The sequence below is a fragment of the Lemur catta genome, chromosome 8 (assembly GCF_020740605.2).
Source record: "Lemur catta isolate mLemCat1 chromosome 8, mLemCat1.pri, whole genome shotgun sequence".
Taxonomy (NCBI): domain Eukaryota; kingdom Metazoa; phylum Chordata; class Mammalia; order Primates; family Lemuridae; genus Lemur; species Lemur catta.
In genome coordinates this window covers 1,987,096-2,001,776 of record NC_059135.1, presented here as the reverse complement: position 1 = coordinate 2,001,776, position 14,681 = coordinate 1,987,096, and the positions used below count along the sequence as shown (strand labels likewise).

At 57.0% G+C, this 14,681-nt stretch overlaps 1 protein-coding gene across 15 annotated transcripts in view; it reads right to left on the bottom strand.

Annotated features, from left to right (window-relative positions):
* The window catches only part of HDAC4 (histone deacetylase 4), a 256,229-nt gene that overhangs the window by 63,975 nt on the left and 177,573 nt on the right, over positions 1 to 14,681 (bottom strand). For 14 of the 15 annotated variants that reach the window (XM_045558639.1, XM_045558649.1, XM_045558643.1 and 11 more), the window contains 2 exons: positions 9,094 to 9,215; positions 1,177 to 1,308 (listed from right to left, as the gene is read on the bottom strand). In XM_045558639.1, the coding sequence (XP_045414595.1) occupies positions 1,177 to 1,308; positions 9,094 to 9,215 (254 nt within the window). Of the gene's footprint in view, positions 1 to 1,176; positions 1,309 to 9,093; positions 9,216 to 12,488; positions 12,758 to 14,681 lie in introns of those variants that run through there. The other variant, XM_045558651.1, reaches the window with a different exon arrangement.

Genomic DNA, 14,681 nt, shown 5'->3' with positions numbered 1-14,681 from the left:
GGCAGGAAAACCGCAAAGGTTCATCCGTCTGCCCGGCCGGCCCAAGCCAGGCTCTGCCCGCAGGAAACAGGCTGCGTCCGTGTTTCCAACAGGCTCCAGCTCCCGTGGTCCCTCATTTGAGCTGAATCTTTCCCAGTTAGACTCAGTGAGACTTTACAACATTCTTGATCGTTCTAAACAAAGTACTAGAATAATCAGAGGAAAGACACCTACATCAAAAAAAAGAAGAAAATGACAAGAAAGAGTCCCCATGCATGAAGGTGTCAGACTCTTTTTTGTACAAATCCACAAGTGTCCAGAGCAGGCTGTCAGCCTGGGGCTGAGCACTGCTAAGCACAGGTGGGGCTGGCACGGGCAGGTGCAGCTCTGCGTCTGGGGAGCAGCCCTGGTGCGGCCTCACTGCCGAGTCTGAGCCCGTGCGAGGCGCTGGGCACTCCCATGCACAGGATGCCACCAGGGAGCAGGCTCCCCTTCCCCAGTGGCACGCTCCCAGGACACACTGGAAGGACGCGCTCGCAGACCAGCCACCAAGGGCCCTGGCCTCCAAGCCGGCCTGCGTTCCCTGGCGGTCCCAGTAGCGCCTTATCCTGGTGCCCCAATTTCAGGAGCAGCGAGGGGTACTCCCGGGTGGGGGTGCTCCCTGGGGGGAGGGACCCCGTGGGAGCAGGGGCCTGGCCTGGGGGTGCTGTGCCCAGGATGGGCTCCACTGGCCTGGCCTTTCTGCACATCCACCACTAGATGGGACAAGCGCAGCACGTTCAGACAGAGCTGGGACACTTTCGCCTGCTCAGGGGACGGACTCTGGCCGGGGAGGACTTCACAACTCGCTGGTGGTGCAGACCCTGTGTAATGGGCAGCGGCAGGACGTGCGACTCACCAGTAACAGGGCAGGGGCGGTTAAAACCCACCTTCAGATAAACCTCAACGCAACATCCTTGTAAATGTCTCCCCCAAGCCAAGTCAGTCGCCCCCCAATGCCTGCGCCCGACCGGAACCAGCTCTGAGTAAGTAACGCCGGGGTGCAACTTGGTGGAGACCCCTGAGCCCCAGCGCCCCCTGCCCTGGGGACAGACCACACAAGGCGGGGGAGTTTCTGGAGGTGCCAGGAGAAACCGACTGCGGCAGGAAGGCCTCGCCGAGGGGGCAGCGGGGCCTGTGCCTGCTCGGCTGACGTACCTGTGACATCCAACGGACGCTTTTTGAGAGCAGTGACCACCGGCCCATCTTTCCTGCGCAGCAGGGGGCTGCTCCGCCTCTCGGCCACCTTCTGCTTTAGCCGGGACCGCAGTTTCAGGTTGGGCTCGGAAGCTGCACGAAGAGGAGACGTTGTTACAGCCGGCAGACAACGGGGTGCAAGTCACCGAGGGTGGGGGGGCTGGAAGTGAGCGCTTAGCACTGCTGCGCTATCCCGGGGAGGCCGCCAGGCAGAGCACCCATCCCACTCCTCAGCCCCAAACAGCGAACAAGACGCATCTGACGCTCTGGCTGTGTCTCCAGAAGACGGGATGACGGACGGAAGTGCTGGTAGCTGCTGCTGTGTTGGGGAAACAAGGCTCCTGGGCTGATTTACTGGGCACGGCAGGAAGCTGGTGAGGGGTGACAGTCACTTAATGGTGACATCTCTTAAATAACATTCTCCTAAATAATTCACCCATGTCCTTATAGCTGCGGCGCTCTCAGATCTGAGAAAAATCGACAAACAGGGATTGTTCTAGGGCGTTGGCTCATGAACATCGTGATGACTTCTGAATGACACTTTGTGTCCCCTGCACGTGGCCACATCTGTGAACGCCAGTGAGGCTTCCAAAGTGGAGGGTGCCAATTGCGCCCCACCCTGATGACAGGCGAGCGCCGGCCTCCCTCAGCTACTGGGCCTGGGTTGGTTTTTGCAAACGCCCTGCCTGCGTGGACAGAGCCATCAGCAAACCTGCAACTCCAAGCCCACCGCAGCCCCCAAGTCCTCTGCACCCAGGCCCCAAACCTCCAGCGCGGGACACCTCGGGATCCCAGGAGTGCAGTGCGCAGCCTCCTTTGGGGAGGGCACAGGAATCTGCCCCTCGGGGAAGACTGTCACCTTTCACCGTCTGGGACAGAGGTACGAATGCTCCTGCCCAGGCATGTTTACTACATGCCTTTGAGTTCTGAGGTTTTCGCTTGACTACTTTCAAGATACTACCACTTGTAGATCTGAAAATCAGTGAGATTTTACCTCCTGGCATTTTGTTATCAGCATCCCTGCTGTCCCTAATCTTTCTGGAACAGGAAGTTCACTGCTTCCAGAGCCACAGGAGATGCCGTGATGCCTGCAGGCTGTGTCCTGCCCCACACCCCAGCGCCTGCTCCGGCCTCTCCCTGGCGTAGTCCAGCTGCCGCCAACCTCAGTATAGTCTTACTACTGAACAGTGAAAAAATGCACATTTGAAAAGATTAGTTCAAGATTTCATTGAGTACTTTTCATGCTGGAAAGAGCTCAAGTTTGAGGGATGTTGAAGTCTGAAGGCTGGAACACAGGACGACATGTGACCTGCTATTCTTGACACGGAAGCTGCCCAGGACCAAACTGTACTCACCAACTCTCTAGGCACAGCAAAGCCTCTTCAGAAACCTTCTCAACACACTCACACCCATTTTTTAAAGGCACAAAGCTGCTGGAGGACCCTGTCCAGCACAAGAGCCTGCCTCCCGCGGGAGCTGCCTGTCTGGGAGCTGGAGCTCCGCCGGGTGGGCTCTGCCCGGCACTACGGACGCCCTCTCCCTTCCCGCTGCTCAAAGGCAGCTCAGAAAGAACAGATTCCACTGTCCACGGCCCGAGCAACAGCGAAAGGACACTCACCACATTGCACCTAACACACCTTTACGTAAAACCGTAGGAATTGTGGGGGTCGCCCACTTCTGCCTGGTCCCACCAACCCGTCCAGACATTTCCCCACACTGCATGAGAGGAAGGCAGAGGCAGCCAGACGATGGGCCGTGCACATGTCAAACAGCCCCTTCCCACACTGCAGAGATGGATGTCCGGTACGGAAAACACACCCTGGTCCCAGTTCCCAGCACCAAGCCTATCCCACACACAGATCAGCACACCCACCTGTGCCATGATCTCGTTTACTATCAATAGCACGTGCGGAGAGCTCCACGTGCCTGCCGATGGCTCTGGGGCTCGACTGATGACAGAGAATGCAACCCGGTCCCCTGCAGCTGCCTGGCTGGGCTGCATCTCGTAGGGCGGGTGGGGGCTGAGATGCAGCCATGGAATGGGACCCTAGTGCCCAGAGACCAGCGCAATGGGGTCAGGGCTTCTGGGGAGACTCTAGAGAGGGCCGCAAGCCACTTTATCGTGGACAAGGGCTCAAACATGGCCTTGCCCTCCTGTGCCCAAGCAGCTGCCCTCGCTCTCTCTCTGGCCTGGCCCCATGGGGCCGTCCTGACGTTCACCTTGGCCTAGGACCCCATGGCTCATGTCCCTCCCCCCTGGCCTGAGGGCTGCTGAGAGCCATGGCCTGGTCTGCACCCGACACAGCCCAGCACACAGGACGCACTTTGCAGATACTTTCTCAATAGATACTGTAACGCAAATAGGCGGCAAGGCGCTCTGAGCTCAGCTAGTGCACACCTGGGACAGGAAACCTCAACGACACCCTCGTGGTTAGGTGTGGGGAACTGGAATCTGATGACCCTGATCTCTGCTGACGGCCGGGCCACGGGGCAGGTAATCAGCCTCGGTCTCCACCTCTGCAAGACGGAACTCCCGACTCCTACTGCGAAGGGCTGCTGCCAGCGTTAGGCACGGACGGCACACACGCACACACGTGCCCCCCGTAAGTGGTGAATCTGTCTCCCGGGGTCTTACAGCAACTTAGGAACAATCACTGAGCACGTCACTGCAGGTTTTCAGGCTAAATTTGGGAAAAAAGGGTGATTTACCAGAACCCACACTCCTTCCAAGGGCAACACAGGCCGTGTGTAGACCAGACAGACGGGTACATGCAGGAGACTGTGGACAGCAGAGAGCAGGAAGGGGTCAGAGCACATGGCCGCACTCTGCCTCCCGGCCTCACTGGCAGCTGTGTGGTGGCCCCCAAGGAGATCTGCTGTAGCCCCCTTGCCTGGGGCTCCCCGCAGGGGCCCAGCCCTCCTGGGCCACGCCGTCTTGCCCCCATCCCACTCCGACCCCTGCCACGTCCACGGCAGTAGCAGTGGAGCTAGCACTTACCCAGCCACCCCTGTGACGTTGCCCGACTCCTGCCCCACCGTGCAGACTGGCAAACACAGCTGGGGGACCGGGAGCCTGCCCAGGACACCAGGCAGGGAGGACCAGGCTGGCCGCAGGGCCTACGTATGCCCCGTCTCCCCCAGCAAGTGGGGCAGGTTCCCCCACGACGGAGGGAAACTCGCATTCTGCACATCAGGTCACTGACAGGTATTTCCCACGGGCAGCTGTGGCAGTGGTGACTGGTGTCAGGAAGCACCAGGACAGAAGGGCAGAGCCGGAGGAGGCCTGGCCGTGACAGCAAGTCCAGGGGGGCCAGCACCTGTGGCTGACCACCCAGGTCAGTGCAGGGGCTTTGGGAGATCGGTCCCCAGGGCCTGCCTGGCCTCCTCCCAATTCACGGCCAGCTGTGGGGGCTGGGCTGAGGGCCAGGCTCGAGACCCTGGCACCAGGCTGAGGTTGCCCACTTCTCACTGAACAACAGCTTTGGAATTTTGCTTCCTTAAAACAAACAGCAAGTATAAGCCACGACAGTGCCACGGCCCACCGCACCAGCGGGCCCCATGACGACCACGTTCACTCACAGGACCATGGGCCTGAGGGGCCACTCAGGATCCCGGACGGAACAGTTCCAGGTGGGTGCATGAGTCCGAGTGCTGGTGTCCAACACGCTGCCAACAACCGGGAAGGGGCTGCACTGGCTGGACGACAGTGACTTGGGTTTGTTTTCGCCTCTTCCCACCTATCAGACGTTACATACGAGGAAAACCTGAGAGTCACTATGAAACGATACATGGAGCTGACATCTTTAAGAAAATCAAGATGAAGATGTTACTGGAGAAAAACAAAAGCCCTAAATATCATCAAAGTGACAAAACTCTGCTTTTAAAAGTGGAGAAGCGTCCATTCCTCAGTGCAAATGTGGACTCAGAGGCTTTGCTTAAATGCAGTTTCTGGCTGAGCCGTTTGTTGCCCCGCAAACCACAGGAAGGACCCAGTGCGCGGCTGTGTGTGTCCGCGAGCCAACACCTTCCTGCCACACTCAGGCCGTATCTAGAAACATACACTGTGCAGCTTTCAAGAGTCTTCATAAACCTCAAGTTAGGGTGGGCCTGAGGCTGCCCAGGAGCAGAGAGAAGGGACCAGGCACCACTGCAGCTGGGACCCAGGCCCAGGTCTGGTGGCAGGTGGGGGCTCCTGCAGTGGAGACACCGGGCTGTCAGTCATCCAGGAAAGGGGCGGGGCCTCGGACAGGAAGCCAGAGCTGGGCGTTGGGCCTAGGAGCCCGCCCCTGGCTGCGACCTGGGGGCTGTGTCTAGATCTGAGCTCCTGGGAGGTGGGGCCTGTGGAGGAGGCCAGCAAGGAGTGCGAGGTGGCCCTGAAAGGCCCAGGGCGGGACGTCTGGCCACAAATGCTGGGGCTCTTTCCTGTGTGGTCTTTCCCGAAGGGGAGCTGAGTGGCTCCTGCCTGTGGCTGGCCCGGCTGGGGACACTGAGGGGGACATGGGGGACACTAAGTCAGGCAGGAATGGGTCACGGTGGAGACAGGATCGAGAACGTCCTGACAGCTTAGAGGACAACAGCAGAAGCCGACCTTGATCTGGTCCCACTCCAAGCCCTGTGCGAGCATGAACTCGGCTATCTCTCAAGGGAGGGCCGTCCCACGGGCGGCAAACGAAGGCACAGAGGAGCTCAGGGGCTCCCCGAATCGCAGGTGCTGAGTGAGGGAGCCGGGCCGGCCCAGGCCAGGCAAATCTGAACTCCCCGAATATGCAAAGCTCAGGACAGGGCTTGCTACCTGTTTTTCATGAGGGAAATAAGACACCTGAGCTGCTACAGGTGCGAGCTGCATCTGCAGGGCCCCCCGATGCGTGGTGTACTGAAGACATTAGCAAGACAGTGGCCAAGGGGGTCACACGATCACAAATCATATAATCCCCCTTTAAAGACTGAGATGAGCAAACTATGTGCAAGGTCAGTACAAATTAGCGTGAAGTCAAAATCACGTAATTATTTAAGTGTACATCAATTATGAAAGATTATCATTTTATTCATTCAAGGTATTTCATAACTAAAACTCCATTTAGCGCAGTCTGTCATATCACCAATTCTTACAGACATGCACAGATGTAAATGACTTAGAATCAGTGACGCCAGGTGTGTGACAGTAGATGTATCAAGGATGACACAGGGCACCTCACCACACAAGATTCTCTTAGGTGGTTTAAACATTTTCTCCGAGATCTTCATATTATTAATATTATTAATGTGCTAGTGATGCCTTTTTAAAAGAACTGATACTGCAATCCAGCATTAATTAAGTTCTCCCGGAGCACTGTGTATTCTAAACACTCCTTCCCCAGGTGTGAAGAGAGCTCTCCCTCCTGTTCTCGTGGGAGCCGGGCTGCAGGGCAGCGCTGCGCAGGAGGTCAGTGGGGCAGAGACTGTGCTTCCCAGAGAAACTAAGTCAGCACAGGAAGCCAACAGCCACAGAAGCCGGGAGATCAGAGGGGCCCTATCTATGGGACACAGATCTGGGGCCGCAGGACAGGGCCTGGTCAGGGTGCACGCTGCCCTCCCGACAGTCTCCCAGGAGCCCTTGCTATGAAATCACTCGTGCTGCTGCTCAGAGCAGGAGCTGCTCCCGGGGCCATCTGATGTTATCTGGGAGTGCAAGAAGGAACCAGAGCAAGCACCTCCCGGACCACCCAGCCCCGACGTTCTGTTAAGAATGGAGCTGCCCCATCTGCCCCAGCTGGCCCACTGTCCTTTCCTGGGGACCTCAGTGGGGAAGCGTCAAGTGGGGTGTTCCGAGAAGCCATGTCCCCGTGCTCTCGCCCGCCATCCCCTCCTGCGTCCACTGCCCTAGAGACGGGGTGCCACAGTCGTCACACCCAGGACGAGAGGAGACTCTGCTGGGTGCACACCTGGGTCCTTCTCCTGAGTCCCCACAGCCCTGAGATGCAGCTGGGGTTAGACTCATTTTACTGATGAGAAAACTGAGGCCAGGGAACTTAAGGAATTTGTCACACAGAACTATTAAATGAGCACACACAGATCCAACCCCGAGGCTGTCTCACTGCAAAGTCCACAACCTCCCACCCTCACCCCTCCACGCCGAGCTCGTCCTCGGGCCCGGGATCCTCAGGGCAGGCGCACTCTGACTCCCTGTCCCCTGGTCTCTCCTGGCACGGGCCTGACAAGCACCGTGGACTCTGCTGTTGACTGAACTTGATGAGAAAGGGGACCTGGAGGGCAATTTCTGAGGACCAGCCCACAGACCCTCTCCTGGTATTAATGGGTACATCTTTCTGGAAAAAATACTGATCTCTGAGCCAGTTCTGTTGTGTTCTCGGGCTCTCTCCAGGTGAAATCCAAGACGCCCTCAGTGGGAGAGCGAGAACCACAGGCTCCGACCAGCTCGACAGAGGACAGAGCTCCACGTTCACTTCCAGCAACAGATAGCTGGGGACTGAAATGAAACCTTGCCATGCTGGGGTCCTTGTGCCTTTGACTGGGAGGGGCTTTGCCAGCCTCTAACATTGCATTCGGTAACTTCGGGGTTCTAGCCCCAGGGACGCCGCTGTCCTGATACAGCCCACTGCATGGGGATGCCACTGTCCTGAAACAGCCCACTGAACAGGGACACCGCTGTCCCGAGACGGCCCACGGCACGGGGACGCCACTGTCCTGAGATGGCCCACTGCACGGGGACACTGCTGTCCTGATGTGGTGCCCTCCTCAGGGAGGCTGCAGGCATGAAATGGCCCATCCACGTCACACAGCTCGGAGACTAGTCAAGTCTTACTTAGGCTCAACTAGACACCCCCTCCTTCAGCTCCAGCTCTTGGTTACGCTTTAGCCCCTGGTTCCATGATAAACGTCTCTGGGTGAGCTCTGCCCATGGACAGACCCGTGAATGTCACCTCAAGCTGTTGTCTTCAGGACGGGCAGCCAGTGAGCCCTGGCACACAGCACGAAGCTTCCTTACCCAGGTGGAGAAGCCCTTGTGCGACTGACTCTTTAACACGCTTCTGCCCAGAACTACCAGACCTTCTGGGAGCAGAGACTTAAATTCTGTGTAGTAAGAAAAAGCCCCTCGGACCTCACTTCCAAGAGCCGCCCCGTTAGGGAGGCGCCCTGCACTCCGTGTGGTGGGTCCACCTGATACATCTGAGACGAGGCCACCACGCCACACTCAGCGCCGCCATCACCTCCTCCCTGGGGACAGAGCCTCCAAGGCATGCCCTCCCCCCCGGCCCCTGCCCTTCTGTCCACGAAAATCTGATGTCTGTGGCCACCCTGATCCTGCCCAAAGCCAGTGCCCACGTAAACCCGCTGCTGACAAACTCCACGAGTGTCCTGAGCTGTCAGACACTGCCAGCCACAGCACCCTCTCCCTGCTTCCGGAACGGTCCAGGCCTCCTGCTTTGCCCAAATGCTTTTCTCTCCCTGGTTCACAACACAGTGTTGCATGTAACTCCGGACCTACCTGGGATGTCCGCTGCAGGACACAACAAATATCTGTCACGTAAAGATTTGCCTCCCACTCCGGGGACCTGGCTGGGTGCTGCCCAGAGCTGACCCAAGGGCCACATGCTCTCTCCCTTCCCACAGCAGCACGAACGGCTTTACCCCTGCGGCCACCAAGGCGATGCGTTTGAATGCAGCAAAGCGTGACACGTCACTAAAGAAAACTGTGTTACCATGTTGTAGAAGTGAGTTTTAAAACCTAGGTGTACATACATGAGGCTCATTTCTTTTGGCGTGAATCGTAAGAGAATGTGCAGGGATTTCTTTTTAAAATGATGCTTTCATGAAAGCAGCGAGTGTTTCCAGACCCGCAGGTGATCCCGCGTGAGTGAGAGACCGCGGCGCACTGACCTGTCTTCCTGAGAGGGAAGTCGTCTTTGGCGTCGTACATGCCCAGGACCGGGTGGTTGTAGGAGGCCGACACCCCGCTCTGGGGAGGAGAACTCTGGTCAAGGGAGCTGTGCTGTGTTTTCCTGGGGAAAAGCAGAGACGCACGGGTTAGCTGGCCCACATCCCCTGTGCACGCGGGGCCTGGGAGCCGCACACGCGATGGCCCAGCCCCCCTAGACTGGCCTCCTCCCTGGGGCGAGCGGAAATTAACCGAAACCAAACGCAGGCTGCGCAGCAAGCCCTGCTGCTCACAGCCGCCACTGCCCGACTCGCAGCGCCTCGCGCCATCGGGCCTGGCGGCCTGCTCTCCGGCCAGCCCCGTTCCTCTGCCTGGTCTGCTCGCTGACTAGCAGGGTCACCACTGGCCACACACACAGCCTGTCCTTGGGGCGGAGGAACACGTGTGGGCCGTGGTGTTAGGAATCAAAGGAATCGAGACAGGATGGACGGCCTGGGAGTGAATGCTGGTGACGTCTGCGGAGCTCTCTGCCCCCTTGACAGCAGCAGCCCATGGGGCGTCTCGTCAGAAGACGCTCATCCTCCCCAGCCTAAATCCACCCTGGTCACTCCCCTCTGCCAGGGCGTTGGCCGATGACAGGCAGTTCCTCTCTGAGCAGCCAGGCACTGCTCCAAGCCGCACGATGGCCAGGCGCGAGGGGGTCGCCAGGAGGATGCGCGGGAGGAGCTGGGCCTCGGGGACAACAGGGGTGCGGACCCCACTCAGGATGGCCACCAGCAAGGCTGTTCTGGTGGCACTGCCAGCTCAGTCTTGCTCAAAACACTGCTGTAAGAGTAATCAATTCTGTGAGTCTTTAAAGTGTGTAATCCGCTCAATGACTAGAAACAAACTTGCCAACTTACTTGGGATTTGCTGGGCGACTGACATGAACACACAGCACTCCAGGCCAGCGCACCTGGGGACACGGACTGGGAACGGGCTGAGACGCACACGGCCGTACGCGCCGAAGGGACCGCGGGGAAAACCCCACGCGCTGCGCCCAACACCTGGGCCGTGGCCCTGCCCAGCCGGGCGGCATGACAGGAGCTCAGAGAGTTCTGGAAAACTGCTCGGCTCGAGGCCTGCCCCACCCCCACCGCCGCCCGGGGCACAGCTCTGTCCCCAGGACAAGGACGCGCTTTCTTCCATTTCCTGGGTGATTCCACCTCCCAGCCAGGCAGGGAGCCGGGCTGGGGACGTGCACCTCCACACCCCTCCAGTGGCCATGGCCTCCTCACAGGACCACGTCAGCGTCCTTGTGGTTCTGCCAGGACAACCTCAGGTCTCACCTGGGAGCCCCTCGCCTCGCATCTCACGAACGGGTCTGAGAGCAACGCTCGCTCTTTGCCAGGCCCTTCTCACAGCGTATCCCGGGGGGAGCGTGGTCTTGGCCCAGTCCACACTTTTCCAACTTACGGCCTGGGCCATTTCTGCGTTCACTTCTCTTTCATAAAAAACATAGAATGACCCGCGTGTGCATCATGTCAGTTAAAAGATATTTATATAATAACAAGGATTTTGAATATGACAATTTATATAAATATAATAGCAATTATTATTATAATACTTTAATGGTAGGGTTTGTTTATAATTAAGCCGGGAGTTGGAAAAGCCACACTTGTTTGAGATCTAGTAGATTTTCTCTGTTTTGATCAGTATCAAAATCCTCACTTTCTTACCAAGCCTTAAAATAAGCAGAGCAGGAGGCGGCTGCACAGTCCCGCCCGGCCCCGGGGACAGAGTGTGGGAGCCAGGCCGGCAGCTGCCGCCCACGGGGCCATCGCAGATGCACCCGGAGACGCCACAAAGGGCGCAGCCCAGCCCGCCACCTCACGCGCGCTGCCCCTCCACACAAGGGGCCACGCAGCCACGGGCCAGCTCCGGTCACACCAGCCCCGCGGCTGAGCTCTGCGTTGTGCCCTCAGTGAAGGAGCCAGAGAGGCCAGCAAGAGTGAAATCCCACCCCTGCTGCACTCACACTCCGCACCTCACACTCCACTCACCTCACCTCACACTCACCTCACCTCACACTCACCTCACCTCACACTCCACACTCACCTCACACTCCACTCACCTCACCTCACACTCACCTCACCTCACCCTCACCTCACCATCCACACTCACCTCACACTCCACACTCACCTCACCATCCACACTCACCTCACACTCCACACTCACCTCACACTCCACTCACCTCACCTCACACTCACCTCACCTCACCCTCACCTCACCATCCACACTCACCTCACACTCCACACTCACCTCACACTCCACTCACCTCACCTCACACTCACCTCACCTCACCCTCACCTCACCATCCACACTCACCTCACACTCCACACTCACCTCACCATCCACACTCACCTCACACTCCACACTCACCTCACACTCCACACTCACCTCACACTCACACTCCACACTCACCTCACACTCTCACCTCACCTCACACTCCACACTCACCTCACACTCCACACTCACCTCACACTCACACTCCACACTCACCTCACCTCACACTCCACACTCACCTCACCTCACACTCACCTCACCTCACACCTCACACTCACCTCACACTCCACACTCACCTCACCTCACACTCCACACTCACCTCACCTCACACTCCACACTCACCTCACACTCACCTCACCTCACACTCCACACTCACCTCACCTCACCCTCCACACTCACCTCACACTCACCTCACACTCCACACTCACCTCACACTCCACTCACCTCACCTCACACTCCACACTCACCTCACACTCCACACTCACCTCACACTCACCTCACCTCACACTCCACACTCACCTCACCTCACACTCCACACTCACCTCACACTCCACTCACCTCACACTCACCTCACCCTCCACACTCACCTCACACTCCACACTCACCTCACACTCACCTCTCACACCTCACCTCACACTCCACACTCACCTCACCCTCCACACTCACCTCACCCTCCACACTCACCTCACACCTATTCACTCTCCTCACACTCCTACATTGCCCTCACTTTCCTGCCTACTCACACTCACCTCACACTCCTACAATCACTTCACACCCACACTCCACACTCACACCTAGTTATTCACTTCACACACCTACACTCACCTCACACCCACACCCCACACTTACACCTACTCACACCCCACACCTCACACTCACCCCACTCACACACACGTCCACACTCACCCACACCCCACAATCACCTCACACCCACACCTGACACTCATTCACATCCATTTACCTCACACTCACTCCCACTCACACGCCACACTCACCCACACTCCCCTCGTGCTCATACCCTTAGGACCCTTAAGGGCAGGACCTGCAGAGCCGCTCCCTCCATCGGACTCACCGCGGGCCAGGAATTATCTTCCCTTTCTCCAACCTTTCACTGCCAGCCTGGGACCAGCACACGGAGGCCAGGGCGGGATGCTGCCAGGCGTGACCCCGGCTGGCCACGCGGTGACCCACACACTGCATCTCCAAGGCAGCCCTTGTCTTACTCATGAGGATGGAAAAACAAATACCACTTGGTTTTCTTCCTAAACATTACCTGAACCGTAGAGTAAAGCTTAACACAAACTCAACCATTTGAATTTTAAACAATCAGCCTTTCCCACGACATCAGATTTACACTGGTGATTTCGGATACATAAAACTATTAGTTGGCTACGTCAGCGCACTCAACAGAAATATAATGGGAACTACCTGTGTCACTTAAAATTTTGTAGCAGCTACATTAAAATAAACAGAAAGGAGTGAAATTTATTTTAGTATTCTATTTAACCCAGTATTGCGAAAATATAACCATTTCAACAGATAATCAATACAAACTTATTAATGCAATATCTTACGCTCTTTTTCATGCTGAGTGTCCTGCAGACCTCGGTCCGGACCAGCCCTATTTCAAGTGCTCAGTAGCCACACGCGACCCGGGGCAGCCACTCTGCACGTGGCGTGTGCTTACAGAGCGGTTTTACAGCTGGAGTCTCCATGCAGGTGAACACGCGTGGGAGCACCCGTGGGGTCACCGCTCCAGTGAGGACGCGGCCCTTCCCATCTGCACACTCCCCTCTGCTGCCACCTCCAGTCTCCAGCCCCGACCTGCCGTCTCTCCCCGTGGGGGAGTTTTGCTTATTCTGACCCGCGTACCGACGCAGTCACCCGGATGCTCTGTGTCTAGGCACGATGTGCCTGGGATTAACGCAAGCTGCTGCAGGTACCGGCAGTGCACTCTGCGTTCTTGCAGATTAGCGTTCTAGTGCCTGGGGTCCCGGTCTGCACAGCCGCTCACGTGCTCATGGGCCCCTGGGCTGTTTCCGTCCTTTGGTGTCCACAACCGTAGGAGTGCAAGTCTGTCTGGGAACGTGCTTCCGTCTGTCTTGGTAAATGATACCTAGCAGGAGCACTGCTGGGTCCTGAGGCAGGTGGACAGTTACCTTTATAAAAATCCGCCAAACTGTTTCCCAGAGTGGCTGTGCTATTTAAATTCCCACAGGCAACATGTAGTGGTCCAGTCCGCGCCCTTCCTACCCTCCTCGACACCGGGTCTGACTCCGGCCACCCAGCAGGTGTGGAGTGGCTGCTCACGGTGGTTCTGATTCGCACATCTCCGGGTGCATCTGCAATGGCCCCGTGGGTGGCAGCTGTCGGCCTGGCTCCCACACTCTGTCCCGGGGGCAGGGCAGGACTCTGTGCAGCCGCCTCCTGAGGTACTTGTTCAAGTCTTTTGCACATATTTTTTTCCAGTGGGCTCTTGTCTTTTTATTACCGAGTTGTAGGAGCTCTCTGTATATTTTGGACACAAGTAGTTTATCAGATATGTGTGTTGTGAGTACAGCTAACCCTGAACAGCACAGTTTTGAACTGCGAGGGTCCATTTATACACAGGTTGTTTTTGAGCAAACTTGTGTGCAAGTTTGACTACACACAGGGGTTCTGGAACCAGTCCTTGAGGATGCCGAGGGGTGACTGTGATTCCCTACATCCCTCCGGTCTGTGGCCTGCCTTTTCGTTTTCTTAGTGGAACCATTCAAAGAGCAGAAATGTTCCAGTTTGGTGAAACCCAATGTTTCCAGTTTTGGGTTTATAGCTGATGATTTTGGTGATCTAAGAAATCTTTGCCTATCCGTCTCTCCCAAGGTTGTGAAAACTCTCTCCTACATTTACTTCTAGAAGTTTTACGGGTTTAAGCTTTTATACTTATGTCTATGACGCCTAAGCAAATCATCAGGTGTGGTGTGAAGCTGGGATCGAGGTTTGGTTCTTTCCCCGTGAAGACTCAGTTTTCTGACAATGCTTCTGCCATCGAGTAGGCAAGTGAACTTGAGTGTTCACTGCACGGTGTTTGGTTTAGGGTCCTCAGATGTCAAAACAAGAAAGCCACCACACTCAGTGAAAACAAACCTGTCCCCTGGTTGACTTTCTTGAGATGAAGTTCTTCGCCCCTGCAGCTTGCACATCCCCAAACCCCTCCAGGAACAGGGCAGCCCGGCCGCTAAGCCAGGGCACGCTCCAGGCCAGATCCTGCCGTGGGCATCCTGCT